Source organism: Hypanus sabinus, chromosome 9, assembly GCF_030144855.1.
Source record: "Hypanus sabinus isolate sHypSab1 chromosome 9, sHypSab1.hap1, whole genome shotgun sequence".
Taxonomy (NCBI): domain Eukaryota; kingdom Metazoa; phylum Chordata; class Chondrichthyes; order Myliobatiformes; family Dasyatidae; genus Hypanus; species Hypanus sabinus.
In genome coordinates this window covers 114,235,634-114,261,650 of record NC_082714.1, presented here as the reverse complement: position 1 = coordinate 114,261,650, position 26,017 = coordinate 114,235,634, and the positions used below count along the sequence as shown (strand labels likewise).

Genomic DNA, 26,017 nt, shown 5'->3' with positions numbered 1-26,017 from the left:
GTCTTGATTGTGATGACGTCTGTAATCCACAATTGTCTGAATCAAATGTGTGTTCTGCCAACTGAGTAGAGTGATTTTTAAGGGTGCATCTGTGGTCCATTCTTACACTGTCAGTGTATCCTTTATAATAAGAAAGATCCTGCTACTGTATCATTTTTATTGCTGACCAGAAACCTCCATAATCTTAAATTTATCAACTGAAAATATGAATTTTCATGAAATGTGAGTTCCATAAAATTAATACTGAGAATGTTGATGTTTGCTTGCTTTGTGCCCTTCCTCTTTTTACTACTTAGATATTATCCTGCATTGCCTTTTGTTAAATTTATTTAATTTAATTTAAGAACTCTGTGCTGGTTTCCAGATACTGCTCATCACTAGCGGAGTTTGTGACTGTTAGGTGCAGACCATTTTATTTGCCACGTGAATTCACCTCTATCCTTGTATTTGGTGTCTACATTCCCCCCCCCCCCCAGCGCTAATGCTAAGGAGGCGCTATGTGATCTGTATGGGGCTATTAGTGAACTGAAGAACGCGCACCCTGATGGTCTGTTTATTGTCGCCAGTGATTTTAACCACGCGAACCTTAAGTCAGTGCTCCCCAAATTCCATCAGTATGTGGACTTTGCAACGAGGGGAGAGAACGCATTGGACCTGGTTTACACAAACATCCCCGACGCGTGCTGGGCAGAGCCCCGCCCCACCTCAGATACTCAGACCACATCTCTGTTATGCTAATCCCAGCATACAGACAGCTCATCAGGTGCTCCAGCCCAGTTCAGAAGCAGGTGAAAACCTGGCCAGCAGGAGCCATATCTGCTCTTCAAGACTGCTTTGAGCACACTGACTGGCACATGTTCAGGGAGGCTGCAACCGATGGCGACTCTACCAACTTAGAGGAGTATACAGCATCAGTGACCAGCTACATCAGAAAGTGCATTGATGATGTTACTCTGTCCAAGACCATCACTATATGTGCCAACCAGAAGCCATGGATGACCGCAGAGGTGTGTGCGTTGCTGAGGTCACGCGACTCCGCCTTCAGAGCAGGCGACAAGACAGCTCTAACAACAGCAAGGGCCAAACTGACCAAGCCATCAGAGGGGCAAAGCGTGCACATGCCCAGCTAATCCACAGTCACTTCCAGGACAGCGGCGACACGCAGCGCATGTGGAAGGGCGTCCAGGACATCACCAATTACAAGACAACATCACCTGACTGCAGGTGATGCCTCCCTCCCAAATGCGCTGTATAATTTCTACGCCCGGTTTGAGGTGGAAAATGACGTGGCTGCGAGGAAGTCCACCTCTCCTACAAATGACCAGGTGCTGTGTCTCTCCGTGGCTGATGTGAGAAGAACCCTATGCAGGGTCAACCCACGGAAGGCTGCTGGACCAGACAACATCCCTGGTAGAGTGCTCAGAGGATGTGCAGTCCAGCTAGCAGATGTTCTCACTGACATCTTCAACGTCTCCCTGAGCAGCGCCACCATTCCAACGTGCTTCAAGGCCGCCACCATTGTCCCCGTGCCGAAGAAGTCTTCAGTGTCCTGCCTAAATGACTACCATCCCGTTGCACTTACATCCATCATCATGAAGTGTTTCGAGAGGCTTGTCATGAGGCATATCAAGACCCTGCTGCCCCCCTCACTTCACCCCCTGCTGTTTGCGTACCATCCCAACATCCCAACCATACAAGAGCAAGGATGTCCTTTTGCATTTGTACAGGGCCCTGGTGAGACCACACCTGGAATATTGTGTACAGTTTTGGTCTCCAGGTTTGAGGAAGGACATTCTGGCAATTGAGGAAGTGCAGCGTAGATTCACTAGGTTGATTCCTGGGATGGCAGGGCTGTCAGAGAGATTGGAGAGATTGGGCTTGTACACACTGGAATTGAGGAGATTGAGAGGGGATCTGATTGAAACGTTTAAGATAATTAAAGGATTTGATAGGATTGAGGCAGGAAATATGTTCCAGATGTTGGGAGAATCCAGTACCAGAGGGCATGGATTGAAAATAAGAGGTCAGTTATTTAAAACAGTTGAGGAAGAACTTCTTCTCCCAGAGAGTTGTGGAAGTGTGGAATGCACTGCCTCGGAAGACGGTGGAGGCCAATTCTCTGGATGCTTTCAAGAAGGAGCTAGATAGATAGATATCTGATGGATAGGGGTTATCTGATGGATAGGGGAATCAAGGGATATGGGGACAAGGCAGGGACTGGGTATTGATAGTGAATGATCAGCCATGATCTCAGAATGGCGGTGCATCTATTGTCTATTGTCAGCCGCTCAACAGATGACGCCATTGCCACCACCCTCCACCTGGACAAAAAAGACACATATGTTCGGATGCTGTTCATAGACTTTAGTTCGGCATTCAACACAATCATCCCTCAGAAACTGATTGGAAAGCTGAGCCTACTGGGCCTGAACACCTCCCTCTGCAACTGGATCCTAGACTTCATGACTGGGAGACCTCAGTCAGTCCGGATCGGGAGCAGCATCTCCAACACCATCACACTGAGCACAGGGGCTCCCCAGGGTTGTGTGCTCAGTCCATTGCTGTTCACTCTGCTGACCCACGACTGTGCTGCAACACACAGCTCGAACCATATCATCGTTCGCCGATGACACGACCATGGTGGGTCTCATCAGCAAGAACGACGAGTCAGCTTACAGAGAGGAGGTGCAGCAGCTAACGGACTGGTGCAGAGCCAACAACCTGTCTCTTAATGTGAACAAAACAAAAGAGATGGTTGTTAACTTCAGGAGGGCACGGAGCGACCACTCCCCACTGAACATTGACGACTTCTCAGTAGAGATCGTAAACAGCACCAAATTTCTTGGTGTTCACCTGGCGGAGAATCTCACCTGGTCCCTCAATACCAGCTCCATAGCAAAGAAAGCCCAGTAGTGTCTCTACTTTTTGCGAAGGCTGAGGGAAGTCCATCTCCCACCCCCCCATCCTCATCACATTCTACAGGGGTTGTATTGAGAACATCCTGAGCATCTGCATCACTGCCTGGTTTGGAAATTACACTATCTCGGATCGCAAGACCCTGCAGCGGATAGTGAGGTCAGCTGAGGAGATCATCGGGGTCTCTCTTCCTGCCATCACGGACATTTACACTACACACTGCATCCGCAAAGGAAACAGCATTATGAAGGACCCCATGCACTCCTCATACAATCTCTTCTTCCTCTTGCCGTCTGGGAAAAGGCTCCGAAGCATTCGAGCTCTCACTACCAGACTATGTAACAGTTTCTTCCCCCAAGTTATCAGACTCCTCAATGCCCAAAGCCTGGACTGACACCTTGCCCTACTGTCCTTATTATTTATTGTAATGCCTGCACTGTTCTTGTGCACTTTATGCAGTCCAGTGTAGGTCTGTAGTCTAGTTTAGCTTTCTCTGATTTTTTTTATTACGTAGTTCAGTCTAGTTTTTTGTACTGTGTCATGTAACACCATGGTCCTGAAAAATGTTGTCTCATTATTACTATGCACTGTACCAGCAGTTACGGTCGAAATGACAATAAAAGTTGACTTGACTTGACTTGATGCACTCTTGACTGCTGTAGGCATTACTAAGGAGAAGAAGGTACGAGGGAAACTGAAAGGCCTAAAGGTATCAATATGCCTTTTTCTATTTCCCATTGTAATCTATAATCTATGGTCCACATCCCAGCTACTTTTGGGAGGCCTGCCATCAGGGTCCTTTTACCTTTGCAGTTTCTAAACTCAACCCACAAGTATTCAACATCTTCCCAACCTATGTCCACATCTTTCTACTGATTCAATGCTATTCTTTACCATTAGAGCCACACCACCCCACTGCCTACCTTCCTATCCCTCCGATCCAATGTGCAAGTTTGGATATTCAGCTCCAACTACAACTATCCTTTAGCCACGATTCAGTGATGGCCACAACATCATACTTGACAACAAGATCAACCACCTTATCTCTTGTACTCCATGCAATATATAACACTTTGAGTACTGTATTTGTTACCCTTTTTGATTCAGCATCCTTCATGCACTGATACACTCACCCTGTTGGCTGCAATTTGCCCCATCATCTGCCTGCCCTTCCTGACAGTCTCCCTGTATGCTATCTTTGCTTTTTTACCATCCGTCCTAACCTGAGTCCCTTCACTCCGGTTCCCACCCCCCTGCCAAATTAGATTAAACCCTCCGGAACAGCTCTAACAAACCTGCTTTGTTAGACTATTGGTCCACCTCAGTTTCAGGTGCAACCTATCACTTTTGAACAGATCATACCTCTCCCACGAGAGATTCCAGTGATCTAAGAACCTGAAGCACTGCCCCTGCACCAGCTTCTGAGGCACGCATCAATCTGCCAGATCAGCCTGTTTCTACCCTCACTGGTGCATGGCACAGCAATCCAGAAATTACTACCCTGGATGTCCTGCTTCTCAGCTTTCTACCTAGCTCTTTAAATTCTCTTTTCAGGACCTCTTTGCTTTTCCTTCCTATGTCATTGGTACCAATATATACCAAGGCATCTGGCTGCTCTCTGACTCTCTCCAAAATGCTGTGGACATGATCCGAGACATCTCTGACCCTGGCACTGGGAGACAACATACCATCCGGGTTTCCCTTTCACATCCACAGAATCTCTTGTCTTTTTCCATGACTAATGAGTCCCCTATCACTACTGATCCCCTCTTCTCCCTCTTTCCCTTCTGCACCATGGACCTATGCTTAGTGCCAGTAACCCGGTCTCTGTGGCATTCACCTGGGAGGTCGTACCTCACAACAGTATCCAAAGTGGTGTACTTATTATTGAGAGGAATGGCCCCAGGGTTGTTCTGTGATAACTGCGCTAGCACATTTCCATTTCTCCTGACAGTCACATAGCTACTCGCCTCCTGCAACTTGGGGGTGACTACTTCCCTGGTGATTAAGGATCTCATCACCAAGGACATTCCCTCTTCTGATTGCTATCATCAAGGAGGAGGTAGAGGAGCCCAAAGACACATACTGAACTTTTCAGGAACAGCTTCTTCCCCTCCGCCATCAGATTACTAAATGGAAAATTAACCCAAGTATACTACCTCACTTTGTTTTGTATTACTAATTTAATCATGTATATTTCTTACTGTAATTTATAGTTTTTATTATGTGTTACAATGTACTGCTGCCATAAAACAACAATTACAACATATGCCTGTGATGCTAAAACTGATTTTATTATGGCAAAGTGTACAGAGTTTTGTAAAGGGAAATCTTGCCTGTAAATCTGTTGGAATTCTTTGGGAGGCAATGTGCCATTTAGATAGTCAGTGGATGTTGTTTACTTGAATTTTCAGAAGGACGTTCACAAGGTGCCACACCTGAGATGTTAAACAGATAAGAGCCCATGTTAGAGGCATGTTATGAGCATGGAAAAAAGTTGGCTGACTGCCAGAAGTCGGAGTGGGAATAAAGGGGTCATTTCTGGGATAGTTGCCAATGATCAGTAGAGTTTGCAGAGGTGAGTGTTGGGACTGCAACTTTTCATTAATAATCTAGATGAAGTAACTGATGGAGTTTGCAGATGTCAGCAAGACAGGTGAAGGAACAGGTAGAGTCCTTTAAGTAGGGGCTCTGCAGAAGGATTTGGGCATCTAGGGACAGAGGGAAAAGAAGTGACAGGTTAAATACTGCATAAGGATGTGTGGGGTTATGCACTGTAGCAGGAAGAGTAAGTGCATCGATTATTTTTTACTTGGGAAGAAAATTCAGAAATTAGAGTTGCAAAGGGTCTTTCTTGGAAGTCTTGGTTCAGGTTTCACTCAAAGTTAATTTGCAAGTTGGGTCGGTAGTAATGAAGGCAAATGCAATATTATCATTCTTTGGACGTGAATATATACAGGATGTACTGCTGAAGCTTTATAAGGCATTAGTCAGACCACATTTGGAATATTATAGGTAATTGATGCCCCATATTTAAGGAAAGATGTGCTGGCCCTGGAGAGGGTCTGGAGGAAGATCACAAGAATGATCCCAGAGACATAGGCTTAACATATAAGGAGCATTTGATGCTTCTGGTCCTTTATTTGACAGTTCAGAGAGATCTCATTGAAACCTACCAGACACTGAAAGGCTTGTATAGAGTGGACGTCAAGTGAATGTTTACATTAGTAGTGGAGCTCAGAATCCAGGAGCTGTGAAGACCAAGTCATTGAGTGTATAAGAGGCTGAGATAGCCTCTTAATTGGTAAAGAAGTTAAAGGTTGTGGAGAAAAAGTGGTAGAATACCAAATGAAAAAATCCATTGTGAATGCCAGAGAGAGCCTGATAAGTCTATTACCAGTGATTCCCGATGGGGCAGTTGCATGTGCTCAGGGGGCATTAGGGAAAATAGAAGTCATGGTGGGGGGGGGGGGGGGAGAGATGTGGTAAGTGGCACCTTAACTTAAGGCTCGAGACCTGACAGACCACATCAGCTTGCTGCTGTCCTCAACATCCGATAGGCATTCCCAGTTTGTGTTTTTTTTAATTTAGTCCCATTAATGATTGATAAATATGTGCAGCACATCTGTGAGTCTGAAGGCAGTGAAACCTTGAATTCTAATCCTGCTAAGAAACACAAGCTAGAGGAAGTGCATCAATACAATGTTACATACCTGGAGAATGGTTTTATTCCATTTCCATCAGATCAGCGACACCCCATAGTCTTATTTATAATATTGTACTATCTAATGAAACGCCAAGATTGCAGGAACACTTCCATAAAAGACACCCTGAAAAAGCTACTTACAGTATTACTCATTACCAGAAGATGAAAGAAGCATTTAAAATGTGTTGCACGTTCAGGTCATCTGCCAGGAAAGCTAAAAGTGACCTTGATAGTGGACTCATTGCTTCTTATAACATCTCCAAAATGATAGCAAAGTGTGGAAAATTTCAAACAATTGGTGAAAGATTAATAATGCCTACTGTATCAGAAGTGCTCACCACTGTTCTCAAAATGGACACCAGTATTTTACAATCAGTTCCTCTAAGTAATAACTAGTTCATCTTATTGACGAAATGAGTGAAGACATTGAGTATCAACTATGCACAGAGCTACAATAAACAGAATTCGGGATACAACTGGATGAGTCAACTGTGAGACAATGAGGCAATGCTAATGGCATATGTACGGTTTATTAAAAATGGATAAGTTTATGAAGAGATTCTCTTTTGTAAAAAGTTAAAAACAAATATCAATGGAAAATCAATTTATGGCCAGTTCAAAATGTATATTGAAGATAAAAGAATTGCGATTAGGAGCATAATTTCCTGTGCAACAGATGGAGCACAGGTTGCTATGCTGGTTTAGCGGCATTTATGAAAAAAGAAATTCCAAGTCTGTCTGCAATCCATTGCGTAATTCATTGTCAATATCTCGCAGCCAAATACCTCAGCTAAAGACTTTTTTCAAGCATGACTCTTGTAATATCTGCTATCAACAAAATTAAAGCTTATCATTAAATCGCAGAGTATTCCACCAGTTATGCCAAGATAACAGTGAAGAATTTGAATGCTTGCTTCTTCACACTGAAGTGTTTTGGTTATCACAAGGCTGCTGCTTAAAACGATTCCTTCATCTTTTTGACATTGTGGTTGAATTTTTGCTCCAAGTCATCTTGGGGAAACAAGATGAGGCATACCTAGCTGATCTGTCTGAGAAAATGAACGTTCTAAATATGAAACTGCAGGGTGAGACTTTCAATTTAATCCAAACAAAATGTGCAGTGACCACTTTTAGAGGAAAATTGAAAATATATAAGCAAAACACTGGGAGAAGAATGTTCTTACAGTTGCCCTGCATGGAAAGTATAACACTTTCTCTCACAGACAGTGATTTGCAAGAATACTGCTTACACATGCAGTCACTGAAGAAGGATCTTCAGAATTGATTCAAGGATTTGAACGATCTGGAAATTCTGGACTGGGTAATTAACTCATTTCTTTGCAACGTGGAAGAACAGGAAGAGAGCTTGCAAGATGAAATTTATCAAAATTCAGAATGAAGAAAAAGCAAAAATGCTTTTCAAACATGTCTGCTTTTGTGGTATGTGGCTACACTGTCATACAACATTTCCTGGTGTTTGAAGAAGAGCCAAACTGCTCTTCATTGTATTTCCATCCTCCTACCTTGTTAAGAGGCTTCAGTGCAGTGAACCACATACTCACAAAAAAAACAAACCACTTGGACACTGTTACACGTGGGGACTTGAGGTTTTTGCTGACACGACTTGAACCAGATGTTTGAACTCTTGCTAAAAGCCATCAAGCTCAAGGATCACATTGATATTGAAGCTGCTGTACAGTGCACAGGTACTGTGTAAGCTAAGTTTAAAGACAAATAAAAATTTAAAGCAGAATAATGTTTCTGATATTAGCATAAGGTAGACATGCTTTTACACAATGGAAATGCTGGAAGGTATATTGTGCCTAAGAGGGGCGTTGGCAAACACAAAGGTGCTTTAGGGAGATGTTGTGCTGAAAAAGATTGAGAAACACTGGTCTATATCCATATAGCTTATGGTTTTTATAGCCTTTGCACCTTGTTGTCAACCACACTATACTTTATCTTTAACTGTAACATATATTCTGTCTTCTGTTATTGGTTTACCCCCCCCCCCCCAACTATTTTGAAGTAATTGGCTTAAAATGATCTGTGTGGATGGCTTAAGTTTTTGACTGTGTCTCAGTGTGACAACAATAAATCAATATCAATACTGGAATTGCATACAGTACATGATCTGTGGTATGTCTAAATTCTTATGCAAATACCATAAAAACATTGCACATGGGAGCAGAATTAGGTAATGCATCAGCTCCGACATTCCATCATGGCTGATTTATTATTCCTCTCAACCCCATTCTCCTGCCTTCTCCCTGTAACTTTTGATATTGGTCTAATCAAGAACCTATTAACCTCCACTTTAAATATATCCAATGACTTTGCCTCCACAGCTGCTGTTCAGTGAATTCCACAGATTCATCACCCTCCAGCTAAAGAAATTTATCCACATCTCTGTTCTAAAGGGACATCCCTCTATTCTGAGGCTGTGCCCTCTAGTCCTAGACTCCCCCACAATAGGAAACACCTTTTCCATATCCACTCTATCGAGGCCTTTTAGTATTCAATAGGTTTCAGTGAGGTCCCCCCCACCTATTCTTCTAAACTCCAGCAATACAGACCCAGAGCCATCAAACCGTCCTTATGCATTAACCTTTCATTTACAGAGTTGTTCTTGTGCCCCTAATTTTAAAATCCATTATTTATTTTGCTGTTATTACTTTGAATATTTACTAACTTTGGATAATCTACAGTATATATCAGCCTTCTCACACCTCTGAAATTTGTTTTCCTACTTTAAAAAAATATAGCTGTTGAAGATGAACTTTTGCTTGATGGTGCATCAGTTTTTACTTTATTGAAGCTTAATTATAAAAAAAAGCTGCATTGAATGTTCTAGATCTAGGGATGGAGCTACAATGCAAAATGATACTAAAATCTTTATTTTTCCACAGCTAAATATCGTGATATCTTTAAAGATATTATCAACAAGATTGCAGTGGTAAAACAGGAAGATGTGAGTATTTGCTATATTTAACTTCTTTCTTCCATGCTTTCTTTACCAATGTATACAATTTGCTTACAAAGATTTACAACTAAATCTTTATTACATACACCTAGATATTCAATTATGTATAGGGAATCCAATAAATGAAAGTGTGTGTGTGTGTGGTGGCAGTTTTGATAGCCTTCAGTATGCTCTATATGTCTTGTTTACAATTCCAGTGGAATGGGAATGTTACCTGAGCAAATTTATTTTGAATTTCATAGGTTGAGAATCATAAAGAGTTCATTACTGAAACCAAAAAGCTGGTTAGTTGTGTGACTAATTTACATTTCCAAACAGTTAATGTTTCTAATCAAATCCCTTCATATGGATTGAATGACAGGAGAGACAGCCAGTATAAAAAAAAATTAGAATAAGAACTAACTGGTGATAGGTGCCAGTAGATGATGGTGAGAGTTGGAATTATGCCAGAATCTGAGAGGTGATTGGTGGAAGTGATAAAGGGCTGAAAATGATTAAATTTGATGGAAGAGGAAGTTGGAGCACCTCCCTCCCTTCCCTCATAAACACAAGAAATTCTGCCAATGCTGAAAAACTTCAGCAGTGTACACAGAATGCTGGAGGCAGCATCTACAGAGGGGAGTAAATAGTTGACGTTTCAACCCAAGACCCTTTATCTAAATAGTAAGGATGGGGGGCAGAAGCCAGAATAAGAAGGTGGAGAGGGGAAGAAGTACAAGTTGGCAGGTGATAGCTGAGACCAGGTGAGAGGAAAGTCTGTGGGTGGGGGCGGGGGGAATGAAGTAAGAAGCTGAAAGGTGATGGGTGGAAGAGGTAAAGGTTGAAGATGAAATGCTTTAATAGGAGAGGACATGAAGCATGGAAGAAAGGGAAGAAGAGGTTGAACCAGGAGAAGGTGAGGAGAAGAAGATGGGTGAGAAAGTAACCAGAATGGGGGATGGAAAAGGAGAGAAGGGGTGGGTGATTACCAGGAGTTAGAGAAATTCATGTTCATGCCAGCAGGTCCATGAAGTGTTGTTAGGCTGTCCATAAGGTGACTGATAGGAAATAATAAAGTTAGTGGGAGGAGGTGTTGATCAGTCTTACTGCTTGGAGAAAGTTGCTGGTGGTTCTGCCGTGGGTTCTGTATAGCCTCCTCCTTGACGGGTGTGGGACAAACAGTCCATGAGCAGGGTGGGTAGAATCTTTTACAGTATTGTGGCGACCCATTTCCTAGCGTATCCGAACCGACTCACAATTAAATAGCCTACGGGGGTTTGCGAGCACAGAGCTTTGGAGCCTCTGCGCCATGGGGGGCCGGTTGACAGAGGCCTAAAAGTGAGGCTGAAGTTTTCGAATAAAGTTTTTTCCTTCGACTGCAGTTACCGACTCCGTGTCGTAATTTTAGCGCTGCGTGTAGCACACCGCTACAATTGGTGACCCCGACAGTCCAAACGATTTTTGGACCAGAAATGACCGACGCCACCTCTGTTCATGCGGTTTCGTTGAAACTGCCAGGTTTCTGGACACAGCGCCCGGACCTATGGTTCCAGCAAGCCGAAGCCCAATTCCACGTTCGCCAGATCACCTCAGAAGACACCCGCTACTACTACGTGGTGAGCTCCCTCGACTAGGACACAGCGGCCCAGGTCGCGGAGTTTGTACAGTCGCCCCCGGCAGACGGCAAGTACATGGAATTCAAAGCCCTGCTCCTCAGGACTTTCGGACTCTCTCGGCACGAGCGGGCTGCCCGTTTACTGCACCTGGATGGCTTGGGCGACAGACCTCCATCGGCTTTAATGAATGAGATGTTGTCTCTCGCCGACGAACACACACCCTGCCTCATGTTTGAGCAGGCATTCCTGGAGCAGCTGCCCGAGGACATACGCCTGCTGCTGTCCGATGCGGATTTCAGTGACCCCCCGAAGGTGGCAGCCCGGGCGGACTTGCTGTGGAACGCCAAAAAGGTGAGCAGGGCGTCCATCGCACAGATCACCCAGCCACGCTCCCGGCAGCAAACCAGTCCAGGCCCGGCCACAGAGCCCGCCAACCCCTGGCCCAATGAATACTGGTGCTTCTACCACCAGCGGTGGGGCGCAGAAGCCCGCCGTTGTCGCCCGCCCTGCAAGTTCCCGGGAAACGCCAGGGCCAGCCGCCGCTGATGGCTACGGCGGCTGGCCATCGGGATAGTCTCCTGTATGTGTGGGATAGAAGGTCGGGACGCCGGTTTTTGGTCGATACTGGGGCTGAGATCAGCGTTTTACCTCCGACGAGTTACGACACCCGCAGCAGGGCACCGGGTACCCCCCTGAGGGCCGTGAATGGCAGCACCGTAAGGACCTATGGCACCCGTCAGGTGCAGCTACAGTTCGGCTCCAGCCAGTTCACGTGGGACTTCACACTGGCCGCCGTAGCCCAACCGCTTCTGGGTGCGGATTTTTTGCGGGCTCACAGCCTGCTGGTCGACCTGCCCAGGAAGAGACTGGTACACGCCGAGACCTTTCAGACGTTCTCCCTGGGTGCAGCCCAGTTGCCAGCCCCTCACCTCGGCTCCATCACGCTATCCGACAACGACTTCACCAGGGTCCTGGCGGAGTTCCCATCGGTTCTGGCACCGCAGTTCACAGCGGCCATGCCCAGGCACGGCGTACAGCACCACATCCCGACCCAGGGACCACCCCTCCATGCCCGTGCTCGGCGGCTTCCCCCGGACAAGCTCCGACTGGCGAAAGAGGAGTTCCAGAGGATGGAGGAATTGGGGATCATCCGGCGGTCCGACAGCCCATGGGCCTCCCCCCTGCACATGGTGCCCAAAGCGACGGGGGGCTGGAGACCGTGCGGCGACTACCGCAGGCTGAACGAGGCTACCACACCGGACCGCTACCCTGTGCCGCACATTCAGGACTTTGCAGCAAACCTGCACGGCGCACGGATCTTCTCCAAGGTAGATCTCGTCCGGGGATACCATCAAGTCCCGATGCATCCTGACGACGTCCCCAAAACGGCTCTCATCACCCCTTTCGGCCTTTTCGAGTTCCTCCGCATGCCGTTCGGCCTGAAGAATGCCGCACAGACGTTCCAGCGGTTAATGGACGCGGTGGGACGGGACCTGGACTTCGCGTTCATCTATTTGGATGACATCCTCATAGCCAGCGGCAGTCGTCAGGAGCATCTGTCCCACCTCCGTCAACTCTGCGCCCGACTGAGTGAGTACGGTCTTACAATCAACCCCGCCAGTTCGGACTCGATACCATTGACTTCCTGGGCCACAGGATTACTAAAGACGGGGCAACCCCTCTGCCCGCTAAGGTAGATGCGGTCCGCCACTTCCCCCGACCCACCATGATCAAAGGCCTTCAGGAATTCGTAGGTATGGTCAATTTCTACCGCCGCTTCCTCCCTTCAGCTGCCCGGATCATGCGCCCCCTGTTCGCCCTGATGTCGGGTCCGAGCAAGGACATTACCTGGGACGAGGAGTCCGCCGCCGCTTTCGTTCAAACGAAGGAAGCTTTGGCGGACGCCGCAATGCTAGTACATCCCAGAATGGACACCCCTACTGCCCTCACAGTGGATGCATCAAACACGGCAGTCGGTGGGGTGCTGGAGCAGCTCATCGCAGGTCGCTGGCAACCCCTGGCGTTTTTCAGCAAACACCTGCGACCACCCGAGCTTAAGTACAGTGCTTTCGACCGGGAACTGTTGGTGCTCTACCTGGCAATCCGGCATTTCAGGTACTTCCTCGAAGGTCGGCCCTTCACCGCGTTCACGGACCACAAACCACTTACCTTTGCGTTTACGAAAGCATCTGACCCCTGGTTGTCCCGCCAGCAACGCCACCTGTCCTACATCTCTGAATACACGACGGATGTCCGGCACGTCTCGGGTAAGGACAATGTCATGGCGGATGCGCTCTCTCGCCCTACCGTTCATGCCCTTTCCCAAGGGGTAGACTTTGAGGCACTGGCAGAGGCGCAGCAGGCGGATGAGGAGATTCCGAGTTACAGAACCGCAGTCTCCGGTCTGCAGCTCCAGGACCTCCCCGTGGGCCCAGGTGAGAGGACCCTACTCTGTGACGTCGCCACCGGCCAGCCCCGTCCAGTCGTCCCGACAGCATGGCGGCGCCGCGTTTTCGACTCTATTCATAACTTGGCGCATCCCTCCATCCGGACAATTGTCCGGATGGTTTCCAGCAGGTTCGTTTGGCACGGACTCCGCAAACAGGTCAGTGAATGGGCCAGAACGTGCATGCACTGCCAGACGGCCATGGTGCAACGGCACACCAAAGCCCCACCGCAGCAGTTCCATCCCGCCCACCGGCGTTTCGACCACATTCATGTGGATATCGTGGGCCCCCTGCCAGTGTCGCGCGGAGCGCGTTACCTCCTGACTATCGTGGACCTGTTCACAAGGTGGCCAGAGGCGGTCCCGCTCACCGACACCACCTCCGAATCTTGCGCCCGAGCCCTGATCGCCACCTGGATATCTCGCTTTGGTGTCCCGGCCCACATTACCTCCGACAGAGGCGCCCAGTTCACCTCCAGCCTGTGGTCAGCTATGGCCAGCCTTTTGGGGACTCAGCTGCACCACACAACTGCCTACCACCCACAGTCGAACGGGCTAGTGGAGCGTTTCCACTGTCACCTGAAGTCGGCCCTCATGGCCCGCCTGCGAGGAGCCAACTGGGCAGACGAGCTTCCCTGGGTCCTACTCGGCATCCGCACAACGCCCAAGGACGACCTGCACGCCTCGTCGGCCGAGTTGGTATACGGCGCGCCCCTGGTCGTCCCCGGGGAGTTCCTACCAGCCCCAAGGGGGCAAGAGGAAGAACCCGCAGCAGTCCTGGGCAGACTACGCGAGAAGCTCGGTAACCTGGCCCCCATACCCACTTCACAGCACGGGCGGCACCCGACCTGCGTACCCAAAGACCTACAGAACTGTAAGTTTGTGTTTGTACGAAGAGGCGGGCATCGGCCACCGCTGCAGCGGCCATACGAGGGGCCGTTTATGGTGCTCCGGAACAACGGGTCCACGTTCGTGCTGGACGTTGGGGGGAAAGAGGAGGTTTTCACGGTGGACCGCCTCAAACCGGCCCACGTGGACTTGGCGCAACCGGCCGAGTTTCCGGCGCCTCGGCGCAGAGGCCGACCTCCCAAGCAGGTTCTGGTCCAGACTGTGGACATTGGGAGGTGTATCGCCTGTTCTGGGGGGGGGGGGGGGGGGTTATGTGGCGACCCATTTCCTAGCGTATCCGAACCGACTCACAATGAGATAGCCTATGGGGGTTTGCGAGCACAGAGTTTTGGAGCCTCTGCGCCATGGGGGGCCGGTTGACAGAGGCTTAAAAGTGAGGCTGAAGTTTTCAAATAAAGTTTTTTCCTTCGACTGCAGTTACCGACTCCGTGTCGTAATTTTAGCGCTGCGTGTAGCACACCGCTACAGTATCACTGGCCCTTTTCCGGCATCTTTCTGTATATATGTCAGTGGCGGATAGGTTAGTGCCAGTAATGTGTTAGGCAGTTTTGATACCCTTTGTAGAGCATTCATGTCCATTGCAATGCAGTTTCTGTACCAACGTTGATGTCGTTTGTTGGGATGCTCTTTACTATGCATCTCTGGAATGATATTAGTATGGATGTGCAAAGTCCAGCTTTCTTCAGCCTCATCTGAAAGTAGAGGCATTGGTGAGCTTTCTTGACTGTGTAGGATGTGTTCTGGGACCATGAGAGGTTGTGTGTAATGTGCACTCCCAGGAGTTTGAAATTGCTTGTAGTTTCCACTGCTGTGCTATCAATGTAGAAGGGGGGTGTGAGTGGTGTTAATAACCATTTCCTTTGTCTTGTTGACATTAAGGTAGAGGCTATTTGCATGTCACCAAGCTTTGAACTCTCTGCCTCCTTTCTGTGGGCCGTCTCATTGTTGTTGGTAATGAACCCCACCACTGTCACATCATCAGCGAACTTGACAATATAATTGCTTGGTGTGCAAGACAGTGTTTGTTGCTCTCCTGTCTCACCTGCCTATAACAACCCCCTCTCCACCATGATCCACCTATTGCCTGCCAACTCTTGGTTCACCTTGCTCCCGAGTTTTTTATATTGGTTATCTCCCATCTATTGTTGGTCTAAATAAGGGCCTCAGTCCAAAACGTTGAATATTTCCTTCCATAGATGATGTCCGCTAGCTGAGTTCCTCCAGGTTTTTGTGTATGGTTTATCTGTTCTTAGCTTCATAGTTTTTCATTTTTCCATCTGACATGGAAGGCAGCCATTTTGGCTCATTGAGTCGATGCAGACTCGGAGAGCAGACCCATTCCCCACTAATTTTCTCACTAATCTTTTCAATCCACTTTTACATCACTTCCTTGTCCATGCCTCTAATTACATCCTCATAGCATCATACTAAATTTGTCAAATACAGTTACTTTTCAGAATACCATGTTGGTTCTACCTAATCATTGTGACTTTTCTAAGAAGTCTTTCATTGAATTTGTACCTATAATCCATCAACGTAAGTGGAATAAATCAAGTCATTCATTGATTCATTATCAGCAATAAACTTAATAATGTTTCTATAAATAGTCTTGTGAAACTGAGACCATCTGTTCCTTTCAGCTGCACTGTTTCATTAGAATTCTTGTTTTTATTATTTGATTTATCTAAAACTGATCAGATATTGCTGGTATCATAACTGAGGACTCAGATTATCTTGTCATTATTATGATAGTGAAAATGATGTGCATGTTTACCTCATTACAACAGTAACTACATATCAAAAATAATTATCTTACTTGCCTTTAGACTAGAACTCTAGAATTTATTTTGAAGCATAGAAGTAGATAAAGTCTTTGCAAGCTTTCAGGAGAGCAATTCCATCAGCCCATTCCTATTTTCCCATCGCTGTGAAATATATTCTTGCACTTTCTATGTAATTCTTGTCTAAAGATACCGAGGATTGTGTTTCTAACAGCTGTAGAGGCATTGAATTTTTAATCATAATTACGAGTAAAACATTTTTTCTCATTTTTCTGCTTCTTTTCCCAAAATTTTATTATAATAACCCTAGGCCTTCCGTTAATGAGAAATTTTCTTTTCATTCTGTATAAACCAGACATTACTTAGTGCATTCGTAACAGTGTACACCTTGATCAAATTTCTCAAGTTTTGCTTCAAGAGCTGTACTGTCTTTGAGTGTACTCTTGCAACTGAAATCTTTGAGCACTAGACCAGTAAATGTATTCAGTGCCCTCTCTAGAAATTTCACACTTGAGATTGCTTAAGTAAAACTTCAGTAGTTAGGGATATTTTTGGAGATGATGGCAAGGCCCCATCAAAATCATGCAGGGCAGCCACAGCACAACGACCCACACAATATTCTTTAACAATGGATATTGTACAAAAAGATCTTAGAAAAGGGGAAAAGAAGATAAAATCTGCCCAATATCCAAACCAGAGTCCAGTTTTTATAATTGGAGAAATACTAAAGCCCTCAGTGTCTACTATTAGAATATGAATTAAATCCTCGAAGTAAAAGCTGAATTTTTGAAAAGAACTCAAGTGCAAACATTTCCTACTCCCATGAGTTATGAAGCTGATCACCCTCTCTCCATAATCACTCCCAATAATCTTTGCAGTATCCCTTCCATATACATGCATGAATTTACCTACAACAAGAATAAAAACTGGGAGCAAGACAGTATCAGAATGATGTGTATTAAGCACCATTTGAAGACTGAAGATATAGGTGCAATGAGCCTTTACTCAACTGATGGAGAACTGTGATGGAAATCTATCTGAGATTAAGAACATAATTGAATTTTCTTCTGGCAACTGATTATTTGGTGTATCCATTATCCTGCCTGCAGCTCTAGTACAAATGGTCCTGACCCCTTATTAACTTGATGTCTTAATGGTATCATTTTACCTTTTTTCGATATGTACACTCCACGTCCAGTCAACAATTATTCACAACCCATGCACCTATTGTCCCTTGCTCTTCGCCCTTACCTCTCATCCTGGTTGTTAAAGCATTGAAACAAACTATTATTCTTATGTTGAATGGCTCATCTCATCATGTCAATTTGAGCTGCTCAACCCTCTGTTTCAGTCTCTGCTCTTTCTTCTTTGGTCCTGCAGTTTGTATTGATACTTAGCAATTTTTGTGTGTCCCAGTTTTTAAAAAATGCTGTAATTTATTTTTTTTTTTAATTTCAGGGTGAAAAATATATTATTCTTAAAAAGAAGTATCAGCATCTTATGCAACCAAGTAGTAGCAACAGCTCAGAAGAGAAAGTCATTTTGAATACACCTGTGCAGGCATCATTTGAACAAATACCGGAAAAGGTCCAACCTGTGAATTTTGGGGAAGTAAAGCAACCAAGCTCTTTCTCTGATGTTCAGCGTTCTATGCAAATATCACAAAGTGAAGCATCAGAAATCAGGGAGCTTTCCAGTACTGTATTTACCACACCAGCGAAGGTGAATGCATGTGAGTGGATCGCAGAAGATTTACAAACATTACACACAATACCTAAATCTCCTTTGGAAGTAACTAGTGATTGCCAGGTAGAGTACATCTTGTTTTTCTTGCTATCTTTCTTGCTATCTTAGCAATCCCATTAAAGGCAGGGTGTTCTAACTGAGAATCAGCTCAAGCATCCAGAATCTTTGGTCATTTTGCCTAAGATACCATTCTGCATGAGCAAATCTGGACTTCGTACTCTGTTATTTGAAGCAGTTTCTATGCATTTTCAACAAAACAAACAAAAGATGTAACTTCTGGGAATGGGAAAAATGTATATTTTAAGTTTCTATATATATATGCAATGTAAAGACAATGTAAATGAATACACCCCTATTTAAAGAATATTAGCTACTCTGTGTGTACCCCTTGAAAAATCTAGCTACATTCTCTGTAGATACATACTGTACACATACCCATGTCCTCCCTTTCTCTTGAATGTATATTTAAAAACCTTAATAAATTTTCTTTTCTGCTTGCAGTGTTTCTCTTGCTGTAGTATCCATTTATATATAATCATTTTAAAACATACTTTTGCAAATAGAAACTTGCATCCATATAGTTGTTCTCCTTGTCTAGTGTTTCTTCATTTTGTTTGAATTGAGTGGAGCTGTCCATGACATGAAAATACTGGACTGAGAGTAAAAATAACATACTACATTGGAATTCTCAGTTGTTCGGTTTTTGCCACACTGCCATTTGGAAATGGCATACTAAAATCCTTGATAGCACTCCCAAACATTGACAAAGCATCAAAGGAACTCACTGCAATATCCCTGTTGTGCCTTGTTTATTTTCCATCCATAATTTAACTGTACTAATGTTAATTTGGTGCTTCTAATACCTCCATCCAGTTCCATGTGTGATGAGGATAAATCTCCATGCTATTCGGCAGTGTTAAATAGGGTTATAAACTACAGTGTTAAATGCTGTCTTTTCATTGCAAATGGGTACAAACCCTTTTTCAAAAAATATACTGGCCATATTTAAGTATAAACTTTTCATACAATTTAAATTATTTCAACACAGCCTCAATAAGGTGGTATGATGGCTCAGAGCTCATCCTTTGCTTAAGACCATAAGAAATAGGAGCAGAATTCGGCCATTTCGCCCTTCGAGTCTGATCTGCCATTCCATCATGGCTAATACATTTTCCCTCTCAGCCCCATATCCCTTCATGCCCTGACTAATCAAGAATCTATTAACCTCTGCCTTAAATATACCTAATGACTTGGCCCCCACAGCTGCCTGTGGCAACAAATTTCACAGATATACCAATCTGGCTAAATAAATTCCTCCTAATCTCCGTTTTAAAAGGACACCCCTCTTTTTGAGGCTGTGTCCTCTGGTCTTAGACTCCCCCACCATAAGAAACATCCTCTCCACATCCAGTCTATCAAGGCCTTTCAACATTCAACAGGTTCAGTGAAGTCACCCCTCATTCTTCTGAATTCTAGCGAGCACAGGCCCTGAGCCATCAAATGCTCATCATATGACGTCTTTCAGTCCAGGAATCAATTTCATTAACCTCTTTTGAACTTCCTCCAATGTCAACAGATTGTTTCTCAGATAAGGGGCCTAAAACTACTCACAATACTCCAAGTGAGGCCTCAGGAGTGCTTTATAAAGCCTCAATATTACATCCTTGCTTTTATATTCTAATCCTCTTGAAATGAATGCTAACATTGCATTTGCCACAGATTCAACCTGCAAATTAACCTTAAGGGAATCTTGTACAAGGACTCCAAGTCCCATTGCGACTCAGATTTTTGAATATTCTCTCCATTTTGAAAATGGTCTACCCTTTCATTTCCTCTACCAAAGTGCATGACATTACACTTTGGACACTGTATTTCATCTGCCACTTCTTTGCCCTTTTGTAATTTGTCTAAGTCCTTCTGCAGTTTATCTACTTCCTCAAAATTACCTGCCTCTCCTGCTATCTTCATATCATCAGCAAACTTTGCAACAAAGCCATCAATTCCATCATCCAAATCACTAACATACAACGTAAAAAGAATTGGTCCCAACACAGACCACTGTGGAACATCACTAGTCACCGGTAGCCAACCAAAAAAGTCTCGCTTTATTCCCATTGATTGCCTCCCACCAATCACCCACTGCTTTATCCATGTTAGTATTTTTCCTGTAATACCATTGGGCTTTTAATCTGTTAAGCAGCCTCATGGGTGACACCTTGTCAAAGGCCTCCAAGTATACAATAGCCACTAATTCTCCTTTGTCTGTCCTGCTTGTTATTTCTTCACAGAATTCCAACAAATTTGTTAGGCAAGATTTTCCCTTGAGGAAACCATGCTGACAAAGGCATTTTTTTTTATCATGTGCCTCCAAGTACCCTGAAACCATGTCCTTAACAATCAACATCTTCCTAACCACTGAGGTCAGACTAACTGACCTATAAATTCCCTTCTGCCTCTCCCCTTTCTTGAAATGTGGAGTGGCGTTTGCAATTTTCCAGACCTCTGGAACCATGCCATAATCAACTGATTCTTGAAAGATCATTACTAATGAGTCCGAAATCTATTATTTTAGAACCCTGAGGTGTATACCATCTGGTCCAGGTGACTTATCTATCCTCAGACCTATCGGTTTCTCAAGAACCTTCCCCCTTCACGCATGACCCCGTGAAAGTAATGGCAACTTCACACATTTCATGACCCCGATGCATGGAACTTCTGGCATAGCAAAATAGTTATTTCCCTTCATCTGCCATTTCCTCATCCTTCATTACTACCTCCCCAGCATCATTTTCCAGTGGTCCGATAGCCACTCTCATCTCTCTTTTATACTTAATGTATTTGAAAAAAAAATTGTTGAAACCTTTTTCATATTATTGGCTAGCTTACCTTCGTATTACACCTTTTTCTTAATGACTTTTTTTGAAATTGCCTTCTGTTGGTTTTTAAAAGCTTACCAATTCTCTAACACGCCACTATTACTTGCCCTCTCTTTGGCTTTTATGATGGCTTTGACTTCTCTTGTTACCCACAGTTGTGTCATCTTGCCTCTAGAATACTCCTTTGTCTTTTGGATGTATATATTCTACACCTTCAGTTTTGGCCAGCTCTTCTCCCATGCCTCTGTAATTCCCTTAACTCCATTGTAATACCGATACATCTGACTTTCACTTCTCCTTCTGAAAATTCAGGGTGAATTCTACAATATTATGATCACTTTCCCTGAAGGGTTCCTGTACCTGAAGGTCCTTAAACAATTCCAGTTCATTCCACAACACCAAATCCAGAATAGCTGATCCCCTCGTGGGCTCGACCACGAGCAGTTCTAAAAAGCCATCTTGTTGGCATTCTAGAAATTACCCCTCTTAGGATCCAGCTTAAACCTGATTTTTTCCCCATCAAAGGTTTCAAAGGTACATTTAATGTCAGAGAAATGTATCCAATATACATCCTGAAATGCTTTTTCGTCATAACCATCAACAAAAACAGAGGAGTGCCCCAAAGAATGAATGACAGTTAAATGTTAGAATCCCAAAGTCCTCCCCAGCTCCCCTCCCTTCCACGCATATGCAGCAGCGAGCAACGATTCCCCCCCCCAGCAAAAAAAAAGCATCAGCACCCACCACCGAGCTCTCAAGTATGCAGCAAAGCAACAGCAAAGACACAAACTTGCAGTACCCCAAAGACAACTCGTTAACCCCTGTAATCTACCTGTATATTGAAATCCCCCATGACTATTGTAATATTGCCCTTCTGGCATGCATTTCCTATCTCCCGTTGAAATTTGTAGACCATATCTGTATTACAACTCACATCAGGTTCTTTTAACCTTTACAGTTCCTTAGCTCTTCCCACAATGATTAAACACTTTCTGACCCCGTGTCACCTCTTTCTAATGACTTCATTTCATTTTTCACAGCAGAGCCACACCACCCACTCTACTTAGCTGCCTGTCCTTTTGATACAATATGTATCCTTTGACATTAAGCTCCCAGCTATAATCTTTTTTCAGCAATGATTCAGTGATGCACACAGCATCTTGTATGTCAACCTGTAATTGATCTACAAGTTCATCTACCTTGTTCCATATACTGCACGCATTCAAATAACACCTTCTGTCCTGTATTTACCCTTTCTGATTTTGTCTACCTTTTACGTCACTTGTCATCCTATTGACTACAATTTTGCTCTATCATTTAACCTCACCCTGCTAGCAGTCTCACTACACATTGCCTCTGTTTGTTAACCAACTACCTCATCATCAGCACTATTACTCCAGTTCCCATCCCCCTGCAAGTTAGTTTAAACACTCCTGAACAAATCTAGCAAGCCTACCTGCAAGGATATTGGTCCCCCTTGGTTTCAGATGTAACCTATTCCTATTGAATAGGTCATACCTTCCCCAGAGAGATCCCAGTGATCCATAAATCTGAACCCCTGCCCCCTGCACCATTTCCTCAGCCACACATTTACCTGCCAATTCATCCTATTCTTACTCTAACTGGTGCATGACTCGGGTAAAAATCCAGAGACCACTACCCTGGAGGCCCTGTTATTCAGCTTTCTACCTAGCTCACTAAAATCTCTTTTCAGGGACCTCCTCACCTTTTCTACCTATTTCACTGGTGCCAATATGTACCAAGACTTCTGGGTGCACATTCTCCCCTTTAGAGTACCATGGATTGGATCCGAGACATCCTTGACCCTGGCACCTGGGAGGCAACATACCATCTGGATATCTGTATCATCAGAGTCTTTTTACCCTTACGGTTCCTTAGCATTATTTGCTACAATTCAACACGTGACCCTATGTCACCTCTTTTCAATGATTTGATTTAATTTTTTTTATCAACAGAGCCATGCCTCCACTTCTGCCTACCAGTCTATTCTTTTGATTCAATGGATATCCTTGGACATTAGGTTCCTAACTAAGATCTTTCAGCCATGATTTAGTGATGCCCACATCAAACATGCCAATCTGTAACTGAGCTACAAGTTAATTTATGTTATTCCTTATATTCTGTGCATTCAAGTATAACAGCCTCAGTCCTATATTCCATAACTTTTGTTTGTTATTCACATACAAAGTTCCATTAACCTCACTGTGCAGTGCAAGCCTCCCTTGTCTGTGCCATATTTCTAGCAGACTAAGTATGGTAAGGCCTTCTTTCATAGCTTGAAGCCAAATTATTGGCTGGACAGTGTTTGGCTTTTGTTTAATAGTGAAGTTGAAATCAAACAAAGATTGCCATGCAAGCTTTTAATATAAGGGACAGTTTGTACATCAATTTTAACAAGGTGTTAAATAATTTATTTGCATTGTAATTTAAAGCCCTAAATGAAAATATATCAGTTCAGAACTTGTGCAGCTATGTATGACCCTATTTCTAATAAACAGCTTTCTTGTGGGTATTAAGGAAGGAACAGTGGTGAGAAAACGGAAACAGAGAATGTGCTTTAAACCGCTGAGGGCTGCACACACTGTGGTTACTCAATGTTTATATTTGTTTGTAGTCAAGTTGACATCAACAATTTGTATTTATGCCGAGCTTTTATCACTGCAAGTTGCTTCAGAAGAGACCTTGAGGTGGGGTGGGAGGACAAACACTAATTTTGAGCCACTGGAGATATTTTGGTTCATGACCAATAGGATGGTTAAAGGTACAACTATTAAGGAAAATATGAAGAAAAGATATAGGGAACTTTAGGAAGGTAATTCCAGAAATGGGACTGTAGCAGCTAATAGTGTCGTGAAAATTGGGAGAACGCAAGAGCTCACATTATGATACGATTTCCTCTACTATCTTGGAACATTAAGGATTAATATTTAAAAATAAATAATTACACAAGGTTAAAAATAATTAGAAAACTCAAATACATTTCACTTGTGTTATTTCAGTTACTTAATCTTTCCAGGAATTAAGCGATTTCCCCATTCCATCATCCTGTTACGTGAATGTGTTTCAATTCTTCTTTTGAATCTAGGAATCTCTTAATTATAAATTAGCCTCTAGAGGTAAATTTGATATTGATCAGAAATATCCTTTAACCCGTGTTTGACTGTATACTGCTGTTGCAATTTAATATTGTCATGCTCTTAACCACATATCTACAAGATGATAGCACATACTGTAACTTTCCCAAGTAAAATAAAATCACCACGTTACCCATTTTATTTACAGTTACCTTAGTGACCTCTCATAAATTCTGCTGATTTATTATTTGGAGTTTTGCCATATCACTTTTTTTAATTTTTCCCTCCAAGTTGCATGTGACTTTGTATTAAATTTCACGTGTTGCTTTGGTCACATGCTAATCTGTGACTAGCTTATTGTACAACTAAGGAACTGCTGCTGGAGCAAAGCCCACAAACACAAGACGAATATTAAATTGGAGCTAGGTCTGGCTTGCACAGGCAGATGACTTTTATTGATTAAATTGCAGGGAAATCCCAGACTTTGCTGCAGCGAAGCAGCTGAAGAAAAGCAAGATGAAAAGTTATATGCTGCTTCTGAAAGTAATGCAGAAAATCCAATGAATATTGAAATAAAGGTAGAAGCAGCTCAGGAGGAAGAATTTGACTCTGTGTTCAAGGTACTACTTTTTTAAAAAAATTATAAATTAGAGGTACAGCTATGGTAACAGGCCCTTCCAGCCCAATGTGCCACCCAATTACTGCCATGTGTCCAATTAACCTAACCCGTATGTCTTTGGAATATGGGAGGAAAGCAGAGCACCCGGAGGAAACTCATGCAGTCGCAGAGAGAACATACAAACACCTTGCAGACAGTGGTGGGAATTCACCACAAATTGTTGGCACTGTAATGCATTACTCTGAATGCTGTGTTATAAATCTGTCCCCTCCAATCTTTTGCAAAAATTTAGCAGACTGGGGGAATATTGAAATATAGGCAGAGCTAAAATTTAATACAATCCTATTTTATAACTTGGAGTTCAGCTTGCCCTGAAAATGCTGTTGAGGGGAAATACTGTATCTGAATTACTAGAAGTATGAATTGCCATTAAAGGTTTAAGAAATAAGTAAATAGTAAATTGAACTATAATTTAAGAACATTCCCAAATGTATATTTTGTAAACATCCTATGTCATATATTTCATTTACATTGTACATGCTTGGACTATATACCAAATTATTTAAAGATCTTCCTCTCCGCCCTCAAATTTCTGAATGGACAATGAACCAATCTATGAACACTACCTTCCTATTTTTCTTCTCTTTTGTACTGCTTATTCAGTTTCTTTTTTTCTTCATATATTTATTATTGTAATTTATAGTTTTTTTAATGTACTGCACTGTACTGCTGCTGTGGAACAATAAACTTCATGATGTAAGTCAGTGGTATTATACCTGATTCTGATTTTAGAGTGTAAAGATGAGCAGTAAAAGAGGTGTGGTGGTGTTGAAGTCACTGTCGCATACAAAGGAACATTCTGTTAATTGTGCATGTTCCTCTAATTTTCCAACTATTTGTTTATGCAGCTGTTGCCTGATAGAAAGCAGGTGCCTTCTTGCTGAGTTGTGAATAATGCCCAAAGCGCAGATTGTTTTATTGCAAAATAGATTTAAATTGTCACTCCTGAAGTGCTCAATAAGAGTGACTCTTTATAGATTGCATCAAGTTCATTATCATCACAGAAGAATAGAAATGCTTTGGGAAGGTTGTAGAAAAAGTTTTAAATTGGAGTAAGTTCTTGAGAGGATAAAATGCAATCTGTCTGAATTGACAAATTGTATAGCGATGATTTTTTTTTGGTAAGGATCAGTGGATACGCATTTCAAATGCTTGATCATGTAAAAGACTTCAATTTGGTATAAAATCAGTAATAGTCAAACATTAAATGAAATTGTATAAAATTGCAGTGAATTAGAAGGAATGATAATTGCTTCAGGATTTAGCATTTTGGCAGAGGTTTGTT

At 43.6% G+C, this 26,017-nt stretch overlaps 1 protein-coding gene across 5 annotated transcripts in view; it reads left to right on the top strand.

Moving 5' to 3' along the window:
* The window catches only part of LOC132399744 (ankyrin repeat domain-containing protein SOWAHA), an 89,683-nt gene that overhangs the window by 13,371 nt on the left and 50,295 nt on the right, over positions 1-26,017 (top strand). For all 5 annotated transcript variants that reach the window (XM_059980445.1, XM_059980448.1, XM_059980447.1 and 2 more), the window contains exons 2-4: positions 9,532-9,593; positions 17,795-18,145; positions 24,524-24,673. In XM_059980445.1, coding sequence (XP_059836428.1) covers positions 9,532-9,593; positions 17,795-18,145; positions 24,524-24,673 — 563 coding nt within the window. The remainder of the gene's footprint in view (positions 1-9,531; positions 9,594-17,794; positions 18,146-24,523; positions 24,674-26,017) is intronic.